Genomic DNA, 24,941 nt, shown 5'->3' on the forward strand with positions numbered 1-24,941 from the left:
TCCCTCTGCACCGTTGCCTGCTGCAGTTTTTTGCCACGTAAGTAATAGTCCTTCCTACCATTATTCCTACCAACGTGGACCACTTCGCACTTGCCAACATTAAATTCCATTTGCCAGTTCCTGGCCCATTCGCCCAGCCTATCTAGATCCTTCTGCAGACTCTCCACACCCTCCGCGCAATTTGCCGTTCCACCAATCTTGGTGTCATCAGCAAATTTTGACACCATACACTCGGTTCCCTCCTCCAGACCATCTATATAAATGGTAAATAGCTGAGGCCCCAGCACCGACCCCTGGGGCACTCCACTAGTCACCAACCGCCAATCCGAATAGCACCCATTGACCCCCACTCTCTGCCTCCTATTTGACAGCCAATCCTCTATCCACGCTAACACCCTACCCCCAACTCCATGCCCCCTTACCTTCTGCAATAACCTCTTGTGAGGTACCTTGTCAAACGCCTTCTGAAAATCAAGAAAGACCACATCCACCGGCTCTCCTCTATCCACCGCCCTAGACACATCCTCATAGAACTCCAATAAATTTGTCAGACACGACTTCCCCTCATCGAAACCGTGCTGCGTCTGCTCTAGCAAGCAATTCCCCTCAAGATGCCTCGCTATTTCCTCCTTGGTGACGGATTCTAACATTTTACCTACAACAGACATTAAACTAACCGGCCTATAATTCCCTGCCTTTTGCCTGCCACCCTTCTTAAACAATGGCGTAACATTAGCCGTTTTCCAATCTTCCGGCACTTCCCCGGAATCCAGCGACGTTTGGAAAATAACCACCAAGGCATCCACTATAACCTCCGCCATTTCTTTCAGAACCCTTGGATGCATTCCATCCAGTCCTGGGGACTTGTCCACAATCAGCCCCTCCAGTCTGTCGAGCACCGCCTCTCTAGTAACAATAATGTCATTGAGACCCTCCAGTCCTACCATCTTTCCATCGCTAACACCCGGCAAATTATTCACGTCCTCCTCCGTGAAGACCGAAACAAAAAAGTTATTCAAGACCTCAGCCATTTCCCCATCCCCTACCACTAAGTCCCCCCTCTCATCCTCTAAGGGTCCAACGTTCACCCTAGCCAGCCTCTTCCTTTTTATATATTTATAAAAACTCTTGCTATCCTTTTTTATATTAAGCACTAGCCCAGCTTCATAGCTTATCCTACCCTTCTTTATCAACTTCTTTGTCAATCTTTGTTGACATTTAAACCTCTCCCAATCCTCTTCTCACCCACTACTCTTAGCTACTCTATACGCCTCCGCTTTTAATTTGACACTTTCCTTCACCTCCTTCGTTATCCACGGCTTATCACCTCTCCTCCTACGGTCCTTTTTAACCATCGGAATAAATTTCTGCTGAGTAGCAAGAAAGATCTCCTTAAAAATCCTCCACTGCTCCTCAGCAGACCTACCTTCCAACGCGCTCCCCCAGTCAACATTCGCCAATTCTTCTCTCATCCTTCCGTACTCCCCTCTGTTCAAACAAAGGACGCGTGTCCGGGAACCCACTTTCTCCTCCTCCATCTGCACCAGAAACTCCACCATACAATGATCACTCTCCCCAAGAGGATCCTTCACCACAAGGTCCCTAATTCTATCCGCCTCGTTACATAACACCAGATCCAAGATAGCTCGTTCCCTCGTTGGCTCCAACACACACTGTTCGAGGAAACTATACCGGCAGCATTCCAAGAACTCCTCCTCGAGCCCACCGCGTCCAACATGGGTCGACCAATCAATATGTAGATTGAAATCCCCCATAATTATCGCTGTTCCATTCCTGCACGCCGCATTTATTTGCGTGTTAACAGCCTCCCCCACCTCCAGATCATTATTTGGGGGCCTATAGACGACACCCACCAGCATCTTCCTCCCTGTGCTGTTCCTAATGTCCACCCACAACGATTCCACTTTCTGCTCTTTGGTTCCTATATCATCCCTTGCTACCACCCTGATGCTATCCTTAATCAGCAGAGCTACGCCCCCCCCCCCCTCCCCCTCCCCCCCCCCCCCCCCCCTTTTTCCTCCCGCCTATCCTTCCTAAACACTTGATAGCTCTGGACATTCAGCTCCCAGTCCCTGTCACCTTGCAGCCACATCTCTGTAATCCCTGCACAACCTGAAAGGGAAATATATTCTATTGAGACTTTCAAGCTGCATATTAAAAAAAGCTATGTGGAAAAAGGGAGAGTGCGACTCCTCCCTTTCAAAGAGCTGTTTTAGGTATGAATGGACTTTTGTCATGTGAGATCCTCCACAATAAGTTTGTCATAAAACTTTTACACTTGGACGTAATTGAAATTGAGTCATATAAAGGGTTGGCAATAGGAGCGTACTGAATAAACATAACAAAAAGGAGAGACAATATTGAACTGGAGGCTCCATCACCTGGCCCTCAGACAACACCTTTGCAAAAGCCTGCCTCAAGTTGTCCCTACCTGCCTGCCTGCCTCGGTTGCTAGGCGAGTGACGCAACATTCTGGGATCGAGCCCGTCAATCACCGCCTCCGGGCCGGAGGTCCCGCCCCCGCTTGTACACGCCCCTTCGACGGCCTGGTCAGGGGTGGTGCGCGATTGGTCAAGGAGCCCTGTCAATCAAGGCGGTGGGGCAGAACGGGCTGTCTCCTGACGCAGGGCTATGCATCATGGCGGCCGTGGGAAAGGCGTCGGGAGGTGGGCGGTCGTATCGCTAGCGAAAGCGCAGAGTAAATAAAAAAACGTCGTCACCCGTGTGAAAAAAAATGCACAGCTTGTCACCAGACCGGTAAAAAAATAATGGTGAGGGGCTGGGATCTGACGGGAACATCGGCGCTGAGCGGCGGTCGAGGCCTGTGAGTAAGGATGAGTTTCTGTGGCCCAACTCCAGTGACTGTTTGCTGCCGAAAAATCCGAAAGAAAAGCGCTGCAAGAGGCGAGAGCGGCTGCCGGCCGGTTGCCGGTGGTGTTTAGTGGTTGGTTTGGTGGGTGGGTGGACGGTTGGAGGAAGGTTTATTGTTAACATCGACGCTAACTGACAGGGGGGAGGGTGAAGGAATTGGTCCATCCGTGTAAATGCTTCACATCGACGATCGTTCGGGTCCTTGACGACGGAGAGCAGTCACCCCGGCCGAGAATGGCGATACGCGCCGGCATTCTCTTACTGACACTGTTGGCATTGCGCAGCGTCCAAGGTGCTCCACTTCCGCAAACAGGTGCAGGTCAGTTCACATTGCGTCCATCGAATCGCACAAAAAAAAACACTTGGCTGTAGCGTATTACTTGTCCACGTGCAAAAAAAATAGTTATTGGGTTGCGTGGAAATACACTGCAAAAATGATGTGTATGACTGGTTTGGCTTTTTTTTGTGTGAAGTTGCCTATTTTTAAAAATCCGAACCTCTATTTATGCTGAGATTTGTAACTGGATGCCTCTGCGTCGCCTCAGTTTTCAATCACTTAATCCATAAATTACATAGGCTACTTCATAGATAGCTGTGGAGTGTATTATTTGTTTGTTTGAAGATAGACGGAGTTTCACAGTTTATCCTCCTTCTGTCAAACTGATTCTTTGTCTTGATGTTCAGGTGTTTTAAGCTGCCTTCAAAAGTGACTGCCTGCCATCTTGGAAAATCTCGGATGAAGTAATGTCATCTCAGCATTGTATGCAATTTATTCAATTCCACAACTGAGCTGTGGACTACATAAACCAAAAATATAATTGCAGTGCCAAAGTTTGGAATTTTATAGGGTTAAAATATCTGCCATTTTAAAACCAGAATGTTAATTACCAGTTCAGCTCTGTAAAGTGGCTGAACTGCACCTTAGGATTGAATTTTGTTTTTGCATCAAATCTCCTTCAAAACCAGCTTCCTAATTCTAGAACATGTTGTAATTTTGGCTGAATTGGCTGCTTGTATGTTGTTGCCTTTGTTGAAGTGATTAAGATTTCTATTATAATATTGGTGTTGAGCAGAACTGCAGTTCCTATGTTTCATTTATGTGAAAACTGGAATTGATAGCAATCAGACTAATTTATGCAGTGAAACAGATGGTTGGAAGTATATTGCACCTTTTATTTCAATCCACCAAAATATTACAGTGATCTACTTTAATCATTACCCAGATGTTCTGTTTAAAAAAAAAGGCTTAAGCATTTTCATTTGACATATTTCAGTATTTATTGAATAGCTATTCATGTTACTGTACCATGTAGTGTAGGGAATATGTTTTGACAACATGACACATCCAAATATTGAGGTGGGTGGGAGACATGAAGTACCTTTCCAGAATACACATTTTAGGAAAGGTTCATTCTTTCAGTTTTACACACCTGTCAGTGGCATCTCTACATCATGGATTTGAAGGCAGTTTTTTTTTTGTGCAACCTTGGTTTTGGGGTGGGAAGCCCAAGGATCTAAAGAATATTCTTGCATTTAAAATGGCTTAACCTCAAAACATAGAGTGATCATTTGCTTTTGCTTTCTCGGATTTGTGACTGGTAGCACTGCTGGAAGCCAAAGCAGCAGCAACCAAACACATACAAATGCTATTGTGAAGAACTTAATTTCCTCCCTCCTACCTATGGTGCTTCCTAATCAGTGAGCTGTCAGGGTGCAAGGAAAAGATGAGAGTTTTTTTTACTCAGTAAATAACAAAGAACAACACAGCACAGGAAACAGGCCCTTCGGCCCAACGAGCCCACGCTGCCATTTTAACATTGTGAATTCCCTCTTCCACCCATGACCTTTGTCTATGCCTATGGCACTCCACATTAGAAACCAGATTGAGGGGAGACTAATTTAGGGACAATTTGATGACACCAATCAGCCTAAGAGCACATCTTTGGGGTGTGGGAGGAAACCGGAGCACCCGGAGAAAACCCAAGCAAGCACGGGGAGAATGCACAAACTCCCACAGATACTGGCCCAAATCCATGTATCTGCACAGCAAACAGTGATAGTCACTGAGCTGTTGTGTTGCCCATCAGCTTGTCCAGTTTAAGCGAACACTAACGACGTGAAGCACTAGGCTACTCTCGAAACATCCAAGAGCAGTCCTCACACAACCCACCGCGTATATGCCCCTTGTTGGACAACAAGGCAGACTGAAGCACCTGTGGATTAAAAGAGAAAAACATCAATAACATGCACATCTTATGCAAACATTCAAGGGAATCCCCAGAAGCTCAAAAGCAAAACAAATAGCTTAATGCATGTTGCATATGCACACCTAGTCGCCCTACTTTACAGTGCTTTGTCTTATTTAAATAAGATAGTTCATACAATGGGTATAAAACCAAAGGATGTCATAGCTAGTCATGGCCATTTTTATTTGTTTGTGGTTGATAGAATTTAGAGTTCGGTAGTTTCTTCGGATGAAGTGTGGTTTTCTCTGTCCTCTTCCATCTTCAGCTGAATAATAAAAGCACCTTGTGTAATTTGGATGATTTCATGTAATAGCAATAGTTCAGTTACTGAGAATATGGATTTGAATCAACCCTCTGAAGAAATTTCTTTGAATTTTTCAACTCAATTAGCGATTACTTCAAATTGATAATCCCTTGCTGCTGACTTCCCAAACGGAGGAAATGATCTTTCCGTATTCGTGATTAAAATACATCATAATTTTAATAACTTCTATAATTCATCTTTCCATTTTTTTGTTACATTAGATGTACATCCAGTGTCTCCTCAGTTGTAGATTCACATCCTTCGCATCATCAGTGAATCTACTGTGTTCTTTAGAATTTTAACAGCATGTTATAAAGGGGTATCTGAATCTGTGATTTAATCAATATTCATTGTCCTTACTTGGTTGCATTTTAGATTGTACTGTTGTCATTTTTTTTTTAACTTAGCTCATGTTACACCCTTCATTTCCTAGAACTAAATTAAGCAATGCCTCTTTCTTTAATTTAAAAATTTAAAAAATTGAAATAAGGCAGTATGTTTGGAGAATGAGACTGACTTAAGTTTCTGGTCAATGATCTTCCATCAGAACTGTTCGATATCCCTTGTTTCTTGTACAGTCAAGCTTTTAGCTCTCATTATTTCAAATCATCCTTCTTCCTCCTTTATCTGAAGGTATTTTCTTGCTGGAGTAACTAAGCCTTCTACTTAGTCACAATAGTTACTGTTTCTCCCTTAAATGATAATTTCCCCCACATCCACTATTACATTAGCTTAAACCCTTTCCATTGCTCCATTTCATCTGTGTCAAACTTGGACTACAGTACAACTTTTCACTGCTCTTCTTCTGTTTTCCCCACCCATTCCATGATTTCCTTCAGTTAGTATCCCTAGTAAAGTATTTTTTTTAAATACTACCACTATTGTTTACCTGCCTTGCAAAACCTTAACTTGTCTTGATAAATTCTATTTTTTGTTTGTCTGCTACAAAACCAAAAGTACGATGCAACGAAGCAGCTTTCCCCAGTAAACAAACAGGCACAAATCAGACCAGAAGAGAAAATGCTGGAAAACCTCAGCAGGTCTGGCAGCGTCTGAAAGGAGAAAAAAGAGCTGACGTTTCAAATCCAGATGATCCTTTGTCAAAGCTGCACAGAATCCAACATCCGCAATAATTTGCTTTTGTTTTTAAGGCACAAACAAGAGGCTCTGCAAATAAAAGTTGACAACTAATTGCTTAAAGAAAGAAACAAAAGGCTGCTTTCTATGATAAAATTTCTCAGTAGACCTTCTTATAGCATATGTAATATTTTTCCAAATAAACAGAAGACATATAATCCGTACAATGCCGAAGGAGGCCATTCAGCCCATCGAACCTGCACCAACTCTTACCCAGATTTACTTTGTAATCTCACATAGTTACCCCATTAATCCTTCTAACATATGTATCTTGGGACACCAAGGAGCAATTCAGCATGGCCAATCAACCTAACCTGCACACCTTTGGACTGTGGAGGGAAACCAGAACAGCCAGAGGAAACCCACACTGATAGTGGGAGACATGCAAACTCCACACTGTCACTCAAGACTGGAATTGAACCTAGGTTCCTGGCACTGTGCAGCAGCAGTGCTAACTGCTGTGCTACCATGATTCCCTCCTAACCAGGATGGAACAGTGGGCTATCTCCGAGTTAATAGAATCTGCCTGTAGGCTATAAATAAAGCAAATGCAATCTTAGCCAGTTCAGATGGGATTTGAAATATGACTATCAAAAGACAAGGCTTCAAGTCAATATCTAGAGCTTTGGACAGATGGTCAAAGAAGGATCAGCCAGCTTCAACCATAGCCAGAACATGTGGATATGGTCTACAGGGGTTGGAATAGAACACTTGTCGCATTTGTTGTTTGTGTTTGAAAAAACTTCCTGATTCTGGCTTTGGTGAAGTGAATTCTGTGCAAAACGCTGAATTGAACTAACTGAGCACAAGCAGATGTGGAATTGATCCTAAGAGGGGGCTTTTTCTCACCAGTAGTCTGTAAAGTCAAGCTCAAGCTCTGCTTCCCAGTGATTTCTTATCTTGTAGAGAGGAGAAGGTCTGGAAGGTAACATGAGATCATAAACCTTGAAATAGTTTGAGGCAGTGACAAAATCCCTTCCAATAATGTATTTAGAGGTGTTTGAGGAAAGGATGAGCAATGAAAGCGAACAAAACACTGGGCTTGAAAATAGCAGTAAGGATTAGATGGAGGGAGGTTAAATTTGGCTGCAAGTTCATTGAAAATGTCAAAGGTCCCACCTACAAACAAATTAGTAAAACCTTTGCATCCCCTCTCCCTCCACCCTTTGCGTATTGTTTGCTCAATAGTGGTGTGATTTTGCTCAGGATCATTTTACCAAATAACTGTCAACTTCGTACTTGTCTAACAAGTATCTATGGATAATATTAGTAACCCAAGGATACCTTGAGCTTTGACCTTGTCTCGCTCACCCTGGAGGTCATCCATTTCGCTCTTTATGCATTATTCTGAACTATGTTGCACTTCCACTTGGAATATTATTCAACGGAATCCCAAAGTTGCTTTCTGTCCTCTTGCAGCTCAATCTTATATGATTATCCTAACTTGTGAAATAGCAAATTGTATCACTTTTATAATCAATTAATTAACGATTACTACCTGCAGTCAGTTCACAGCACCAATGTCAGTGGTATTCAATGTCTCTGCCGAAATATATCTACCAGATGCACAAAGTATCAGTCTTTTGAAGCATCAATGTCTGAAGGCTTGAGGTACTTTTTAATGGGATATTGGAGTATTACTTCACATAACATCTTGGCCAGCAGTTGCAGAAGTTTGGACTTTGTGCTCAATATTTGTTGTGCACTATTTACAATCCTACTACTGCTTCGGGGTGCAGAACAAAAATTCCATAAATAAAAACAGTATTGTTTCTTCTGGAATACAGTAAAACATTTTTGGTTCTTGATATCAGTTTACCATAGATTAAAATTGAACCTGTTTTGATGGCTTAATTGTTGTTAGTAGTGGTATCTTGCTGGCTGTCTGCTGTAAATGTCTGTGTCCAGACAGTGAATTGAATATTTGTTGGTTTCATGCTGTTTTGAATTCATAATGTTGTCCTTTCACCTTGTTATTCTTGGCTTAAGTCCACATTAATGCCTTAATGGCTGGTCTCACAGTTTGAATTTCATCTTGACTGACATTGATACTCTACATGCTCATGCTATCTTCCAGACCTTCTCCTCTCCACAAGATAAGAAATCACTGGGAAGCAGAGCTTGAGTTTGACTTTACAGACTACTGGTGAGAAAAAGCTCCTTCTTAGGATCAACTCCACATCTGCTTGTGCTCAGCTAATTCAGTTTAGAGTTCTGCACAGAATTCACTTCACCAAAGCCAGAATCAGGAAGTTCTTTCAAGCACAGACAACAAGTGCGATAAGTGTTCTATCCCAACTCCTGCAGACCATATCCACATGTTCTGGCTATGGTTGAAGCTGGCTGATCCTTCTTTGACCATCTGTCCAAAGCTCTAGATATTGATTTGAAGCCTTGTCTTTTAATAGTCGTATTTCAGGTGCCTCAGCCAGTAAGCTTTTCCATTTTGCCCAGTTAAATCTTTTTGTACTTCTGCTGTGAATGAGCATTGACTATATTCATAGATGTTTTGTAGTCATATCTGGAACAAAGGGAGAAAACAGATTTTTCCTTTTGATTAATGTGTAATAATTACAATTCTATTGTAATCTATTTATTAAAACATCGTTAAAGAAGTGGTAGATTCTTGATAAGCAAGGGAGTGAAATGTTTTCTGGTATAGGCAGGAATGTGGAGTTCAAGTTACAATCAGGTCAGCCATGATCTTATTCAATGGTGGTGTGGGGTCAAGTGGCCTACTCCTGTTCCTAATTCTTGTGTATTTGTATACCATCAATACTATGGTACAAATATTGCTAACAGGTTTGTTTGGACTGGAGATCAATCTTTTTTTTAATGCATAAAATGCAAAGGCTTGCAAAATGAGATCTCAAAGTCCCACCCTTGCCCTCTCTACTTGGTTCCTTCATGTGCATGGGCAGCTCTGCATGGCCCAAAGAGCCAGTAACCTGCCTGCCAGTTCACTTGATTGTGCTGTCATATCGCTGTTAAAGAAAACTATCAAAATTAGTGTATCGTCCTGTGCTGAACAGAATAGAGTAGATTTGCTTAAATAATGTAAGGGAGAGAGGAAGTGAAATTTATAACCAAATGTGAATGAAATGGAAGTTGCCAAAGACCTAGAGGATCATAGGCTGCTCTCCATCGTTTTGAGAGAGCTGACATGGTTACTTAACCTGAGTGTCACTTTGTTGGGCAAGGTTGAGAAGGTGGGACCTTCATGAATACCTCAGCTGGCAATAGGAATTCAACCCTAGTTGTTTGCCTCGTTCTGCATTGCAATCCAGCTGTCCAGCCAACTGAACTAACCTATCCCTCTAGAGTAAATAGCAAACAAAGAGTCTGACTGTTTTAAAAAAATATTCACGTACAGAAAATTTGCATCTTGTTACAAATACTATCCCTATACTTATTGTATTAATTTGCAGTGCTTCCTGGATGATGATGAATCAAAATAAGACAAGTGGGGTTCGTATCAGGAGGAGAAATGCTGTTGTGATTTGTTATGTTGTGTGTTTTTAGGTATACCATTGTGTGATTACAATACAAGATGTAAAAGCTCCTCAATCAGCAAATTGAATTGTGCACTTTGAACCAGGAGGAGTGAGTCAACTATTCAGCTGACAGAGCAGTAGCATAAATTACTTACTTGCAAAAAGAAAGTAATAGGTCAATGGCTGGTAAGAGATGATGGGAGCAGATGAGCCAGTCAAGTAAATCACTTTTTATAAAATTATTTGTTTGCAACTGCTATGTCTGTTGTTGCTGTTTGCCCAAAATGGCAGTTATCTGATCGAGAACATGCTCACTGCTGTCCAGTTTTGGTTCTGCCAGAGATGTTTAGCTCCTTTCTCATTACAGCCTTGGTCCAAACATGGACAAAAGAGCTGAATTTGTGGTGAGGTGAGAGTGACTGCCTTTGACATTAAGGCAGCATTTGACCGAATATGACATCAAGGAGGCCTGGCAAAATTGAAGTCAGTAGGAACTAGGCCGAAAGCTCTCCACTGGTTCGAGTCATACTTGGCGCAAAGTACGTGATTGTTGGAGATCGATCATCTTAAACCCATTGTAGCACAAGTTCCTCAGTATAGTGTCCTGGGCCCAATCATCTTCAGCTTTATTAACAACTTTCCTTCCAGCATTAGGTCAGAATTGGGGGTGTTCACTCTGTAATTGTCAATGTTCAGTACCATTCGCAACGCTGCCAGTGCTGAAGCAATCTGTGCCAATAGGGAACAAAACCTGGACAATGTTCAGGTTTGGGCTGATAAGCGACAAGTAGCATTCACACCGCACAGATGCCAGGCAATGACCATCACTTGCAAGAGAGATTCTAACCATCTCCTTTTGACATTCAATGGTATTACCATTGCTGAATCCTCCACTATCAACATTCAAGGAAATACCATTGACCATAAACTAAACTGGACCAGCCAAATAAATATTGTGGTTAAGAGAGCAGGTCAGAAGCTAGGAAATTCTAAGATGAGTAACTGACTCTCCACAGCTTGACCAGCAACTATAAGGCACAAGTCAGGATTGTGATGGAACTTGCCTGAATGAGTGTAGCTCTAACAACACTCAAGAAACTTGACATCATGCAGGACAAAACAGCCTTTTTGATTGGCACCTTCCAAACATAAATCCTTGCTTCCTCTTCACTGGTGCAGCAGGCTGTACTATGTGCAAGATACAGTGCAGCAAACTCTCCAAGGTTTCTTCGACTGCATCTGTGATCTGTTACCACCTAGGACAGCAGATACATAGGAACACCATCACCAGTAAGTTTCCCTCGAAGTCTCACACTACCATGACCTGGGACTACACTGCTCTTCCTTCACAGTCATCGGATTTGAAATCCTGGAATTCCCTTCCCAGCAACACAGATTGTATCTGCACCAAGACATTTACAGATGGGTTAAAAATGCTGACCTTGCCAGTGAGACCCAAATCCCATGCAGTAATTTTAAAAAAGACCATTCAGCCTATTGTGCCTGTGCCAGCTCTTTAAAAGAGCTATTCAAGTAATGACATTCTCCTGCCCTCTTCATGCAGCCCTGCAAATTTTCCCCTTCAAGTAGCTATCCAAGTTCTTTTTAACAGTTATATAGACTTCTTTTCCACCATTCCTTCAGGTGGATATATTCCAGATCATTCAAAGTTTACTGATTATATGAAGAAAATCCTTCCCACCTGACCTCTGGTTGTTTTGCCAATGACATTAAAGCTGTGCCCTCGGGTTTCTGATCCCAGAAACATTTTTTCATTTATTGTATCAAACCTTATATGATTCTGAACATCTCTGTGAAATAAGCTCTGAACCTTGTCTGCTGAAAAGAGAACAATCCCAGCTTCTCATGTAACTGAAACCTCACGTCATTATCATTGCAAAAGTCCATGGCTGATTGTCTTGGAATCTCTGTGCTGTTTCCATATTGCATTGAAGCCAATATGCCTATGCATATTCCAAGAGTGCGATTCCCAGGGGCCATCAAGGCTTTAAACAAAATAATTCCCACATCACTTCTTTGCTACCACCAATGTGTAGGCAAAATTGCAGTTTTCCTCTGTGCTTAATTTTCAAAATTTTCAAGATCATTCACCCTTACTCCTCGAACATATGTGAGTTAATCTGTTAAATTGTTGGCCCAATTTCCAACTTTGCTCAGGAATACAATTACCACAAACATCTCCAGTGAAACTATCATTCTCAAAACTTAAGCATTTGAAAATCCCACGGCCTACTTCTTCACAATTGCTGTGGATTTTATATATGCCAATCCCTCCAATTCTGTATATTTTATATAACCCACTCCTTCCTAAACGTAGTGTTTCTTGTACATTCCCAATTTTTTTAATCTCTCTTTTTTCTGCAGTCTGTTACTTCCAAATTGCTCTGCCATTTCCTTGACCTGTTCCAGTGATCATTCCAACGTGAACGTTTAAAAAAAGGAAATAGCCCTTTAAGCAAAGAACAAACACGGAAAGCAGAACAGAAAACAGAATAAAAAGAGAAAGTGAAAAGTACAAGTGAGGTTGGAAAGGTCAAGCGCACAAATGTAACAGGATAGGGAGACAGTGTTGGCCGTCAAGTTGACAGGAGGATGAATGCAGAGGCAGAAGAGAGCAGAGCACCTGTTCAGGGAGGAAGCCTGTCTTTCGCTGCTGAGAGTGGTAGCTATTGCAGTTTAATAGAACTGCATTGTAAAACATTACACCCCTCAACTCATCATTAGTTATATCACAAAAGAACTGTTAATGCAACCAAATGCTCTTCCTTGATAAAAATTCCAGCTTGGGGATAGCCATGGTGAGTGTGGTAGAGATATATGTGTCAGTTTCGGAAAAATGTCAAGAAACAGTTAACCATGATGTCTGGTATCTCAAAGATGATGTAGAGATGCCGGCGTTGGACTGGGGTAAACACAGTAAGAAGTCTCACAACACCAGGTTAAAGTCCAACCAGTTTATTTGATAGTAATCCCACAAGCTTTCGGAAACGGTGTTCCTTCATCAGGCGTGTGGAAGGTTCTGATCAGAGAAGGGCATATAAAGTCTCACACGTTTTACAGAATATTGATTAGAATGCAAGTCTTTACAGCTAACTTGCTATTCAAATCTTAAAGATGCAGACAGTGTGTGAGTGCAGATAGCATTAGCATAGGTTAAAGAGATGTGTATTGTTTCCAGACAGGACAGTAAGTGAGATTTTACAAGCCCAGGCAAGTCATGGGGGTTACAGATAGTGCAACATGAACCCAAGATCAAGGTTGAGGCTGTCCTCGTGTGCGGAACTTGGCTATCAGTCTCTGCTCAGTGACTCTGCGCTGTTGTGTGCCATGAAGGCCACCTTGGAGAATGCTTACCCGAAGATCAGAGACCGATTGACTGTGCCCGTTGAAGTGTTCGCCAACAGGAAGGGAACAGTCTTGCCTGGTTATTGTCGAGCAATGTTCATTCATCCGTTGTCGTAGCATCTGCATGGTCTCCCCAATGTACCATGCTTCGGGACATCCTTTCCTGCAGCGTATTAGGTAGACAACGTCGGCCGAGTTGCAAGAGTACGTGCCGTGTACCTGGTGGATGGTGTTCTCACATGAGATGATGTCATCCATGTTCATGATCCAGCATGTCTTGCAGAGGTTGCTGTGGCAGGGTTGTGTGGTGTTGTCACTGTTCTCCTGAAGGCTGGGTAGTTTGCGAACAATGGTCTGTTTGAGGTTGTGCAGTTGTTTGAAGGCAAGAAGTGCCGGGAGGGGATCGAGATGTTTGTCTTCATCAATGATGTGTTGAAGACTCTGGAGAAGATGTCGTAACTTCTCCACTCTGGGGAAGTACTGGACAACGAAGGGTCTTCTGAGGAGGTTGGTGCAATTTTTCACTGTGGCGCATTGGAACTGTCAATCGATGAGTTGAGCGCCATATCCTGTTTTTATGAGGGCATCTTTCAGCGTCTGGAAGTGTCTTGCGATCCTCCTCATCTGAGCAGATCCTGTGTATGCGGAGAGCTTGTCTGTAGGGAATGGCTTCTTTAATGTGTTTAGGGTGGGTGGAAGCTGAAGAAGTGGAGCATCGTGAGGTTAAGTGAGGTGCTGAGGTGACCATCCTTGATGGAGATGCGTGTGTCCAAGAATGCCTCTGATTCCAGAGAATAGTCCATGGTGAGTCTGATGCTGGGATGGAACTTGTTGATGTTATCATATAGTTGTTTCAGTGATTGTTCCCCGTGAGTCCAAAGGAAGAAAATGTTGTCAATGTATCTAGTGTATAGCATCGTTTGAAGGTCTTGTGTGGTGAAGAAGTCTTGTTTGAGCCTGTGCATGAAGATGTTGACATATTGAGGTGTGAATTTGGTCCCCATGGCTGTTCCATGTGTCTGGATGAAAAACTCATTGAAGGTGAAGACGTTGTGGTCCAGGATGAAACGGATGAGTTGTAAAATTGCATGTGGAAACTGCCAGTTGTCGGCGTTGAGTACTGAGGCAGTTGCAGCAATGCCATTGTCGTGGGGGATGTTGGTGTAGAGTGCCAAGACATCCATTGTGACGAGGAGTGTCCCTGGTTCAACTTCTCCATGTGTGCTGTGTTTCCATAGGAAATCCGTAGTGTCGCAACAAAAGCTGGGGGTTCTTTGTACAGTGGGTTTCAGGATGCCCTGGATGTAGCCGGAGAGGTTCTCGCACAGGGTCCCATTGCCTGATACGATGGGACGGCCGAGTGTGTTTGCCTTGTGTGTCTTTGGGAGGCACTAGAGATCTCCAATGCAGGGAGCACGTGGGATGAGAGCACAGAGGGTGCTCTGAAGGTCCGGATCAAAGGTCTTGATCAGAAAGTTGAGTTGATGGATGTGTTCTTTGGTCGGATTTGTGGGTAACTGTCTGTAGTGTTCCTCATTGTTTAGCTGTTGGTACACTTCTGTGCAGTAGTCTGTTCTGTTCAGGATGACGATGGCCCCTCCTTTGTCTGCTGGTTTGATGACAATGTTGCGGTTGGTCTTGAGAGCATGGATGGCATTGCGTTGTGCTTGGGTGATGTTTGGGGCTGTCTTGTGAGTGCGGTTGATGAGTCTGATGCACCTCCTGATGGCTTGGGCATACGTTCAATCGAGGGCAGTGGCTTTCCGGAGGAGTCCAATTTTTCCTCTTTCCTCTTCGGTTGCTGCACTGCAGATCTCTCTGTTGGCTGTTCTGGTTCATTGGCAGTCTCATTGTATTTGCTGTTGGCCTCTTGGGATTTGTGGAAGAACTCCCGCAGCCTCATTCGCCTGATGAATTCCTCTGTTGGTGAACACTTCAGTGGTCACGGGCATTCAGTCTCTGATCTTCAGGTAAGCGTTCTCCAAGGCGGCCTTCACGACACACAACAGCGCAGAGTTGCTGAGCAGAGACTGATAGCCAAGTTCTGCACACGTGAGGACGGCCTTGACCGGGATCTTGGGTTCATGTCGCACTATCTGTAACCCCCGTGACTTGCCTGGGCTTGTAAAATCTCACTTACTGTCCTGTCTGGAGACAATACACATCTCTTTAACCTATGCTAATGCTATCTCCACTCACACATTGTCTGCATCTTTAAGACTTGAATAGCAGGTTAGCTAAAGAGACTTGCGTTCTAATCAGTATTCTGTAAACTGCGTGTGACTTTATATGCCCTTCTGTGATCAGAACCTTCCGCACACCTGACGAAGGAACACCGTTTCCGAAAGCTTGTGGGATTACTATCAAATAAATTGGTTGGACTTTAACCTGGTGTTGTGAGACTTCTTACTGTATCTCAGTGATGCACATGGTCAGTGTTAACATGCACTGGTGCAGTGATAGATCAGCCCAGCATCAAGGCAATGAGTAAAATCACGCTGCTCAAAATACCAAAACACACTACTCAAAATAATGGTACCGTTATAGTAAATACTCTCTGTAATCTCTCTAGACTTTGACACCCTTTGAACAGAATTGAACAAAGTACTCCCGCTAGGGTCTAACCAGTGTTTTATGAAAAGGTTAAAGCAGGTTCTGTTTTTCCCCACCCGTAGTTTTAAAAAAGATTAGATTCTAAGTTGAAGGTTTTGGGCAAATAGTGTAGGGTAATGTCAATATTAAAGAGGGTGGAAGACGAGAAAATAATCGTCAGGTGAAGCCAGGCCACAATTTTCGAAGTAGAATTTGAATTTGGAATTCCTGGGGGAAAGAGTAAGAAATCACATTGTGTGTCTTGATTTCAGTTTTTAAAAAATATTTTATGGGATGTTGGTGTCACTGGCAAGGCCACTATATGCTGCCTGAATCTGATTGTCCTAGATAGAGAAGGTGATGTTGAGCTGCCTTTCTGAACCATTGCAGTCCATCTGATGTATATGGACCGACAGTGCTGTTAGGAAGGAAGTTTTAGGATTTTGTCCCAGTGATGGTTGCTCCCATGTGTCTGCTGGTCCTTCTAGGTGGCAGAAGTCTCAGTTTGGAAGATGTTGTTGAAGGTGGCTAGTGCATCTCATGCAATATATAGTTCACGCTGCTGTCTCAGTAGCGGACGGAGTGAATAAACAGGCTGTAGGAAAGAGCAAGCAGACCAATATATTTGGAGCTTAAAGGAAGGAAAATTGGCAGCAGTGGTAGTTGGATAGAGAAGATGAAAAAAGGAGCACTAAAGATGAAAGCAGAGTAAAATTGAGAGAAGGATTGCTGTTATTTGGTTAGAAACTGTGTGAAGTTCTTGAAGATTTTTGTGAGATAAAGGTGCCTGTGAGTTTGATCTTTTATATTATAGAAAGCTGAGAATGGGATTGTGGTTTGTGAGATAAATCTTTGGCACGAGGGAAAAAAGTAACCTGCCTGGCAGTACCTTCAATTGTGGGAAACTTTTTGTTTCTTCATTCACTGGACGTGGGCATCACTATCTTTTATTGCCCACCCCTGATTGCCCCTGAGGAGGTGGTGGAGAATCACTTTCTTGAATATAGCTAAGTGGTTTGATAGGTCCTTTCAGAGGGTAGTTAAGAATCAGCCACATGACTCTGGATCTGGAGTCAGATATAGATCGGATATGAGTGGCAGATTTCCTTTACTAAAGAGTATTAATGAAACTGCTGTGGTTTTAGAATGATCCTGTAGTTTCATGGGGTCGCCATAAGTGGTACTAAAGTTTACAGATTTACCCAAATATGATAAGTGATGCTAGCTTTTTATTCCAGATTTATTTATTTAATTTAAACTGCTGTGGTGGTGGGATTTGAATTTGTGTCTCCCAATCGTTAGTCCAGCCTCTGGGTTACTAGTCTAGTAGAGTGTTCACATGTTACCGTATTACTTTAAGGATTTGAATGTTGATTTTCAGGACTGAGGATGGAACCATTAATGTTGTTGTATTTAGACTTGAGAGGTTTCTTGGGGAAACTGATGGGATTGAAGGCTGATAAATCCTCAAGACTGATAATTTACATCTGAGTACTTGAGGAAGTGGCCCAAGAAATAGTGGATGCATTGGTGGTCATCCTCCAAGATTCTATAGACTCCAGAACCGCTCCTACAGATTATAGAGTAGCTAATGTAACCCCACTATTTAAAAAGGAAGGTGGGGAAAAAACAGGGAAGTATAGTCCAGTAAGCCTGACGTCAGTTTTGGGGAAAATTCTAGAATCTGTTATCAAAGATTTTGGAACAAAACACTTGGAAATAAGTGACAGGATTGGACAGAGTCAGCAGGGAAATCATGCTTATCAAATCTACTGGAATTCTTTGAGCATGTAACCAATAGAATTGATGAGGGGGGGCTGTGGATGTGGATTATTTGGACTTTCAGAAGGCTTTTAACATAGTCTCGTAAGAGATTAGCATGTAAAATCAAAGCACGTAGAATTGGGGAGTAATGTATTGAGATGGATAGAAAACTCGTTGGCATGCAGGAAACAATGACTAGGAATAAATCTTTCAGTGCGATTTGGACAAGTTGAGTGAGTGGACAAATGAATGTTGTATAATTCGGATAATTGTGAGGTTATCCACTCCAGTAGCTAAAACAGGAAAGCAGATTACTATCTGAATGGCCTTAAGTTAGGATAGAGGAATGTTCAGTGAGACCTGGGTGTCCTCGTATACCAGTTGCTGAAGGTAAGCATGTTGGTGCAGCAGGTAAATAGTACGTTGATCTTCATAGTGAGAGGTTTTGAATACTGGAACAGGAATGTCTTGCTGCAGTTATACAGGGCTTTGGTGAGGCCACACCTGGAATATTGTGTGCGGTTTAGTCTCCTTATCTGAGGAAGAATTTTCTTGCTCTAGTGGGACTGGAGAGGAGGTTTACCAGACTGATTCCTGAGATGGTAAGACTGACATCTAAGGAGAGATTGAGTTGGTTAGGATGGTTTAGAAGAATGAGGGGAGGTGGAATCTCATACAGATTTCTACCAGGACTAGGCAGGGTAGATGCAAGAAGAATGGGGTTGTTTAGAATCAGGGATCACAGCCTGAGGATACAGGATAGACTGTTTGGGACAGAGATGAGGTGAAATTTCTTCACCCAGAGAGTGGTCAGCCTGTGGAATTCACTACCACAGAAAGCAGTTGAGGCTAAAGCATTATATGCTTTAAGGAAGCAGTTAGATCTAGCTGTTGAGGTGAAGGGGATCAAAGGATATAGGGGGGAAGGTGGGATCAGGTTGTGGAGTTGGATGATCAACCATGATAATGAATGACAGAGCAGGCTCGAAGGGTCAGATGCCCTCCTCATGCTCCTATTTTCTATGTGAATGTTTCTATGAATTGTTTCCCTGAAAAATTGAAAGAAAACGTTTTTTGTTCCAGATGGGATGAATAAGGCACTCCTGTTGGGATTTTTTTTTTCAAATTTTGCCTGGTATGTCCACCTTGTTGTCTAATGATGATACGCTTTCAGTTCCTACTGCTTAGTCCCTCAGATTGTTAAATTGCTCTTTGCGTGGCCAGTACTACTCTGCTGATATACAACATGCCTGATTATCCGCACACACAGTCAAACTAATGAACAGGATTGTCAGGAAAATGTTACAAATGTATTTCTATATGAATGATGGTACCTATAACTAACTTCCTGATGATTACTGGCTAGTTAGGATCAGCGTTTGAGTGTATTTTGCTGCCTACTAACCTCCCCATCTGTAACTACGGGGACAAACCAAGATCTTAGCTGCGGCTTGTTGGGCACCTGTTGTGAAGAAAACACCTTTAATGTCAAACATCATCCCAAGGTGTTTCATTGAACTGTATTTAGATAAAAATAGACTCTGAGATAGCATGTTTAAATAATAAATAGTATCTGTTATGAGTCATAACACAGCAGAAGGTTTTTTTTTGCCTCCCGTGCCCAACATTCACAGTCCTTTACTCTAGCTTGCCTTATACATCCATTCCCCTCTGGGTGGGAGGAACCACCACTCCTCTGCCTCTTAGGCTAGCTGCACCTTTCAGGATCATTGCACAGTACTTGATTCTCCTTTGATCCTGAGTATGCTGCACCTTAAAATGTTCTTTGAAGAATTTCCAACTTTTGTGTTGTATTCATTTACTTTGTAACTTGAGTGCTTCTTTAACACAATTTTGAAGCTGTTTTTTGCTTTCATGGTAAGCTGCAGTTATCTTTTGTTCAATAAATGGCTAGCTGTTTGAATAAAAGATGCAGATATGTATGGGTTACATATGTGCCTGACTAAAAATCAAATTACTAGAAAGAAACACTTTCTGTTAAGTTGAAATGACAAATAAAAGAAAACAGACCAGACCCTCATGAGTAACCTAAATCATGATAAAAATTGATACAGGAAAGAAAGAATATCTGTGTTGTTCTCCCCACCAGTGCTTAAGTAACTGAACACACATCGACTCCAAGTTCAGAGCACCAGAACCAATAAGGACTAACCAGATGGCAACCACTAATGTAACCTATAGAGCGTGTACACAAAGCAACTGTTGTTCCAGTGCTGAACTGGTAACCACAGCTATTAATCTCAAAAGAATTTCTACAGACCAACACTTACTTACTAATTCAGGAGTAGTAACACATGTGGGTGATTCAAATATCTGAAGTATGCTTCAGTGACAACACTTCCTCTCTCAGGAATGCTAATGTCAGGGTGACTCTTTCTGGGTGGGGATCTGGACCAGGTGGTTTCATAGTTAGAAACTGAAGCAGTCTCTAGACAGAGAAAAAGATCCTTTTAGAACAATTTCTACACAGCATTGAACACTGGAATGATAATTATTCTGTGTGCAAAGTAGTATAGGAAGTAGCATGTTGTGTGTTTGTGTTTTAAAGTGACTTCTAATGCCTTCATTTCAGAATTCTGACCTGTACGCTTTTCAGGATAAATACACACAATCCAAGGCCAGCTTTATAAATTCAAATTTGCTCGCTTTTTGCAGTATAATTTTTCAAGCAGTTTACTACTATCTGGGATACTGTGGTTTGAACTAATATATATTATCCCTAAATATGAGCATAATTGAAATATGTGAGTGCTGCACCAGCCTTAAAATAATTTGTTTGATTAAGGAGTACTTTTGTTACTCGGTTTCTCCATGAATTATTGTTGATTAATCATGAGTTCAAAAAAGCCTATGCCTGTAACACTGAAGAAAACAATGCTGAGAGTAAAATGGATAGAGTTGTAGAGTCAGAAATGTGTACAGCACAGAAACAGGCTCTTTGGCCCAACTTGTCCATGCCGACCAGGTTTTCTAAACAGAGCTAGTCCCTTTTGCCTGAGTTTGGCCCATACCCCTCAAAACCTCTCCTGTCCATGTGCCTGCCCAAATGTCTTTTAAATGTTGAAATTGTACCTGTCTCTACTGCCTCGTCTGGCAGTTCATTCCATATAGGCACTACGTACTCTCTGTGTGAAAAAGTTGCACCTCAGATCCCTTTTAAATCTTCCCCCTCTCACCTTAGACCTGTGCCCTCTAGGTTTTGGACTCCCCTACTCTGGAGAAAAAACCGTAGCTATTCACCTTATCTATGCCCCTCATGATTTTATACAACTCTATAAGGTCACCCCTCAGGATGGCTGAACAAAATGGATAAATTACCACAGAGATGGTAAGATTAAAACACATCATTAAAAAAAGAATGTTCGAGAAAAGGAGTTTTTTAAATTATGTATTTAACTGATGTTATACCATGCTCAGGAACAGTTGATACTGGCATTTGCTGCCAGTAGGAAAGTATCCGTCTTTTTTCCTCCTGCACTGATGCTTATTATTTTGATTAAAAAGAAATTACCCAAAGTAAGAAGGGCCTGTCTCCATACTGCTGATTCTATGAAGACAATTTAAAAATAGATGAAACTTGGATACTGGCCTCTCGACTGCTCAGAGCGGAAGTGTACGTTACAATATCTTGTGTCTTACCTCGTTTATTTTTGATTAAGGCTTTAAGTATGGTGAACTGCCTTTGGTCCCAGATTCTACATTTTTAAAATCTTTATAAATAGACAATTTCTAAATTAGTTCTGTATTCAGTACAAAAATGATATTAGCTTTAATATTGTTCACTGATTCTGCAGAGATTCAAATCAGATTGATCACTTTAACCTTCAAAAACTGGTGGAATAAATGTAATGGTTTACTACGCATATCTTCCTCATCAGTTGTGCCTTTGTTTCTATTATTTCCTGTTCATTAATGGATGCCTCAATCACAAAACACATTAAGCCAATATCTGAAATTAAACTGAAGGATGTATTGACCAACTGTCCTGTGCTAATAGTCTTTAATAAAATTTATATATATTACGCTGAATCTCTAAGCATTTACTGTCTAAAATGCTTTGTTCAAAGTGATATTCCAACTATTACAGATGTCAAGTTGACAGTTCATTGTGTAATTGACCACCACTAGTAAGATTGCCAGTAGTTAGCCTTCGTGTTTGCAAAAATTAAATAGCAAATTGTACTTTCTGGTACAAAACATGTTCTAAGCTTATTTAGAATCTTTCCTGATATCTGAATTTTTCGAATTAATGATAACTCTCTTGAGCCAAACTATCCTTGTTTGAAATTGCGTTAACTAAGCTAGAGCAGAAAATACTTGGGTTCTACGCAGTGGTCTGGCAGCATCTGTGGAGACCGAGAAGCACAATTGAGTCATACTGGACTCTAAGTATTAACTCTGTTTCTTTTTCCATAGTTGCTGCCAGACCTGCTGACTTTTTCCAGTACTTCCTGTTTTTATTTCCAGTCTCCAGAATCCCAATATTTTGCTTTCAATTTACTCATGGTCTTAGTTGATGTCGTAGAAATAATAAGCTAAGATTGTCATTCCTAATCTACTCCAGTGACTTCAGCTGGAAGTGTTTGTGCCTGGTGTGGACTATAAAACAGGAGCGAACTTAGTAGTCTACTGATGTTTGTTGTCAGGGGTCATTCATCTGGTCACTTCAGTGGCAAGAAAAGCTTGCATATAATGCCTTTAAAATAGCAAATCTCCCTACAGTGTTGCACAGAAATATTATCACATAAGATTTGACACTAAGCCACACAAAATATTAGAACATGTGATCAAGAAACGGAAAGATATGGAACTGAATACCAATTCTGAAGAGTTCTCCAGACTGAAACATTAGCTCAGATCTCTCTCCACAGATGCTGTGAACTCTGCTGAGATTTTTGAGCATTTTCTTTTTTTCATTCCAACAAAGTGCTGCTACTTTCAGAAAAGGGAGAAAATTGAAATAAAAATTATTCTATAAGAAGTATTTGTTCCTTTGTGAATCTCTGACTGAATATTCAATGTTATATCCAATCAAGTTCAGAAACATCCTCAGATGTGTAGAATATAGGCAGAACGGCTGAAAATGTATCAGGCCCATCTTGTTCAGTGCTGAGATATTAATTCAGAAAATCAAAGCCTGTTTCAAAAAGGGGAATAAGAGTGGCCGTATTGTAGAGGTTAGTTACACTTAAGACAATTTAAAACTTGATCGGCCAATTAAAGCAATTATGTTAGTGTCAGCTAGCATTGTACATCAGGATAATTTGTGTGAAGCTATTAGGTTGGTCTTGTAGCAGATTTGTGTGATGGCTGATGTAATGTTTATGTCAGGTTGAACTTTCCTACACCTAGTTATAACTGTAACACTACATTCTGCACTCTCTCCTTTCCACATCCAAGTATGATATGCTTTGTCTGTATAGAGCGCAAGAAACAATACTTTGCACTATATGTTATAACATGTGACAATAAATCAGATCATATGATAATTTGAGCTATGGGTGCTATTGCTAATGTGTTTATTGCCCTCTTCACAGGAGCCTGTGCTTTGCTTTTTTTATTCTATTTTAGATCTTTCAAAGATCTAATTTTATCCCAGTGTTCCTCCAACAAAATCTGCTGATAATTTTAGCGTTTGCAGTGACCCTAGTTATGATCCTTGTTGTTTCTCAACTTGGAATAGAAGACCATAAAATATAAGAGCACAATTCAGCCCATTGAGTCTGTGCCACCATTTAATCATGACTGATATGTTCTCATAGTTAATTGTGGCTAATAAGATTAAGAATAGAGTTGTTTGTGAAATCTTACTATGGTTTGAACGTGTGAAAGCTCCTTTTTTTTTAAGAGGATTGTAGCTCTGTTTAGTCAAAGATTGAGATTGTCTTATAATGCTTAGCATTTAGATCAAAATCAGCAGTTCATTGGAATAATAGCATACTATGGAAATTCAAAGATCTAATTGTATTTGAGTGATGCAGAAACGGAAATATTAAGTGAAAGAGATGTCTGCGGAGTTTGGATACCTCTGTGATGACAGGATTGTTAGATAAATGAAATTCCAGGGATCTGACCAAAGACCAGAATGTTTGTTGCCAACTCTGGCAGTTGATTGCTGTGGGTGGCGTATTTTGAGTTAATCCAATATAAAGCAATTCAGTTACATGAAACAAACTCACATAAAAAGGAAGGAAAATAATACATCATTCAGGCTGAATTGGTCTTGAATCTTTCTGCCTATCCCAGCTGATTTTCATGTATTGTCAGCTGGGTCATCGGTGTACGTGATTAGATGTATGGATGGTGTGGGTTTGATGTGATTGATTGCTGTTTGCTTTTCCTTTTGCATGTGCATAGAGGGGTCCAACTTTCAATAGTGGAATTAAACAGCTAGTTGGAATTGCTTTTGCGATCTCTGCACAAACCAAGAGACGTATCCTGTGCCATGCTAAGTTGTAAAAATAGAGAGGCAGTTCTGTATTGCAGAAAGTTCATTCTCCACGTGTCTGAGTTTTGGGACTGCTGAGAGGGTGGGACGAACCCATTATAAAGATAAATAGGAATAAACAACCATTGCTAGTATAGGTCCTTAATGAAGCTGCAAAGGAAAGGTAATTTAATGAAGCTGCTTGCATAAGCTTAAAGATTTGTGTAAGATGTTCCTCAAATGCAAAGTAATTGGTATTTTTCTAAGGGGTGGATTTTGTTAAATGTTGATAGAAATGTTGAAAATGATTTTTAAAGACTTGTACATTTGTGACTACCCTCTTATGTATAGGGCATTGGTGAGGCCGCAGCTGGAGTACTGTGTGCAGTTTTGGGCGCCGCACCTGCGCAAGGATATTTTGGCCTTGGAGGGAGTGCAGAGGAGGTTTACTAGACTGATACCGGAGTTGAGGGGGTTGAGCTATGAGGAGAGGCTGAATAAACTAGGCTTGTACTCGTTAGAGTTTAGAAGAATGAGGGGAGATCTCATTGAGACGTATAAGATGATGAATAGGATGGATAGGATAGAGGTGGAGAGACTCTTCCCGCGCAAAAAAGACAGTAGGACTAGGGGGCACAGCCTCAAGATAAAGGGGAGACGGTTTAGAACAGAGTTGAGGAGGAACTTCTTCACTCAAA

At 41.6% G+C, this 24,941-nt stretch overlaps 1 protein-coding gene across 1 annotated transcript in view; it reads left to right on the forward strand.

Annotated features, from left to right (window-relative positions):
- The first annotated feature begins 2,645 nt into the window (after positions 1–2,645).
- lmtk2 (lemur tyrosine kinase 2) overlaps positions 2,646–24,941 on the forward strand; it is a 125,504-nt gene continuing 103,208 nt past the window's right edge. The window contains exon 1 of the mRNA XM_080206823.1: positions 2,646–3,211. Coding sequence (XP_080062949.1) covers positions 3,127–3,211 — 85 coding nt within the window. The 5' untranslated portion in view covers positions 2,646–3,126. The remainder of the gene's footprint in view (positions 3,212–24,941) is intronic.

The sequence above is a fragment of the Carcharhinus amblyrhynchos genome, chromosome 18 (genome assembly GCF_965287045.1).
Source record: "Carcharhinus amblyrhynchos chromosome 18, sCarAmb.v2.hapA, whole genome shotgun sequence".
Lineage (NCBI taxonomy): Eukaryota > Metazoa > Chordata > Chondrichthyes > Carcharhiniformes > Carcharhinidae > Carcharhinus > Carcharhinus amblyrhynchos.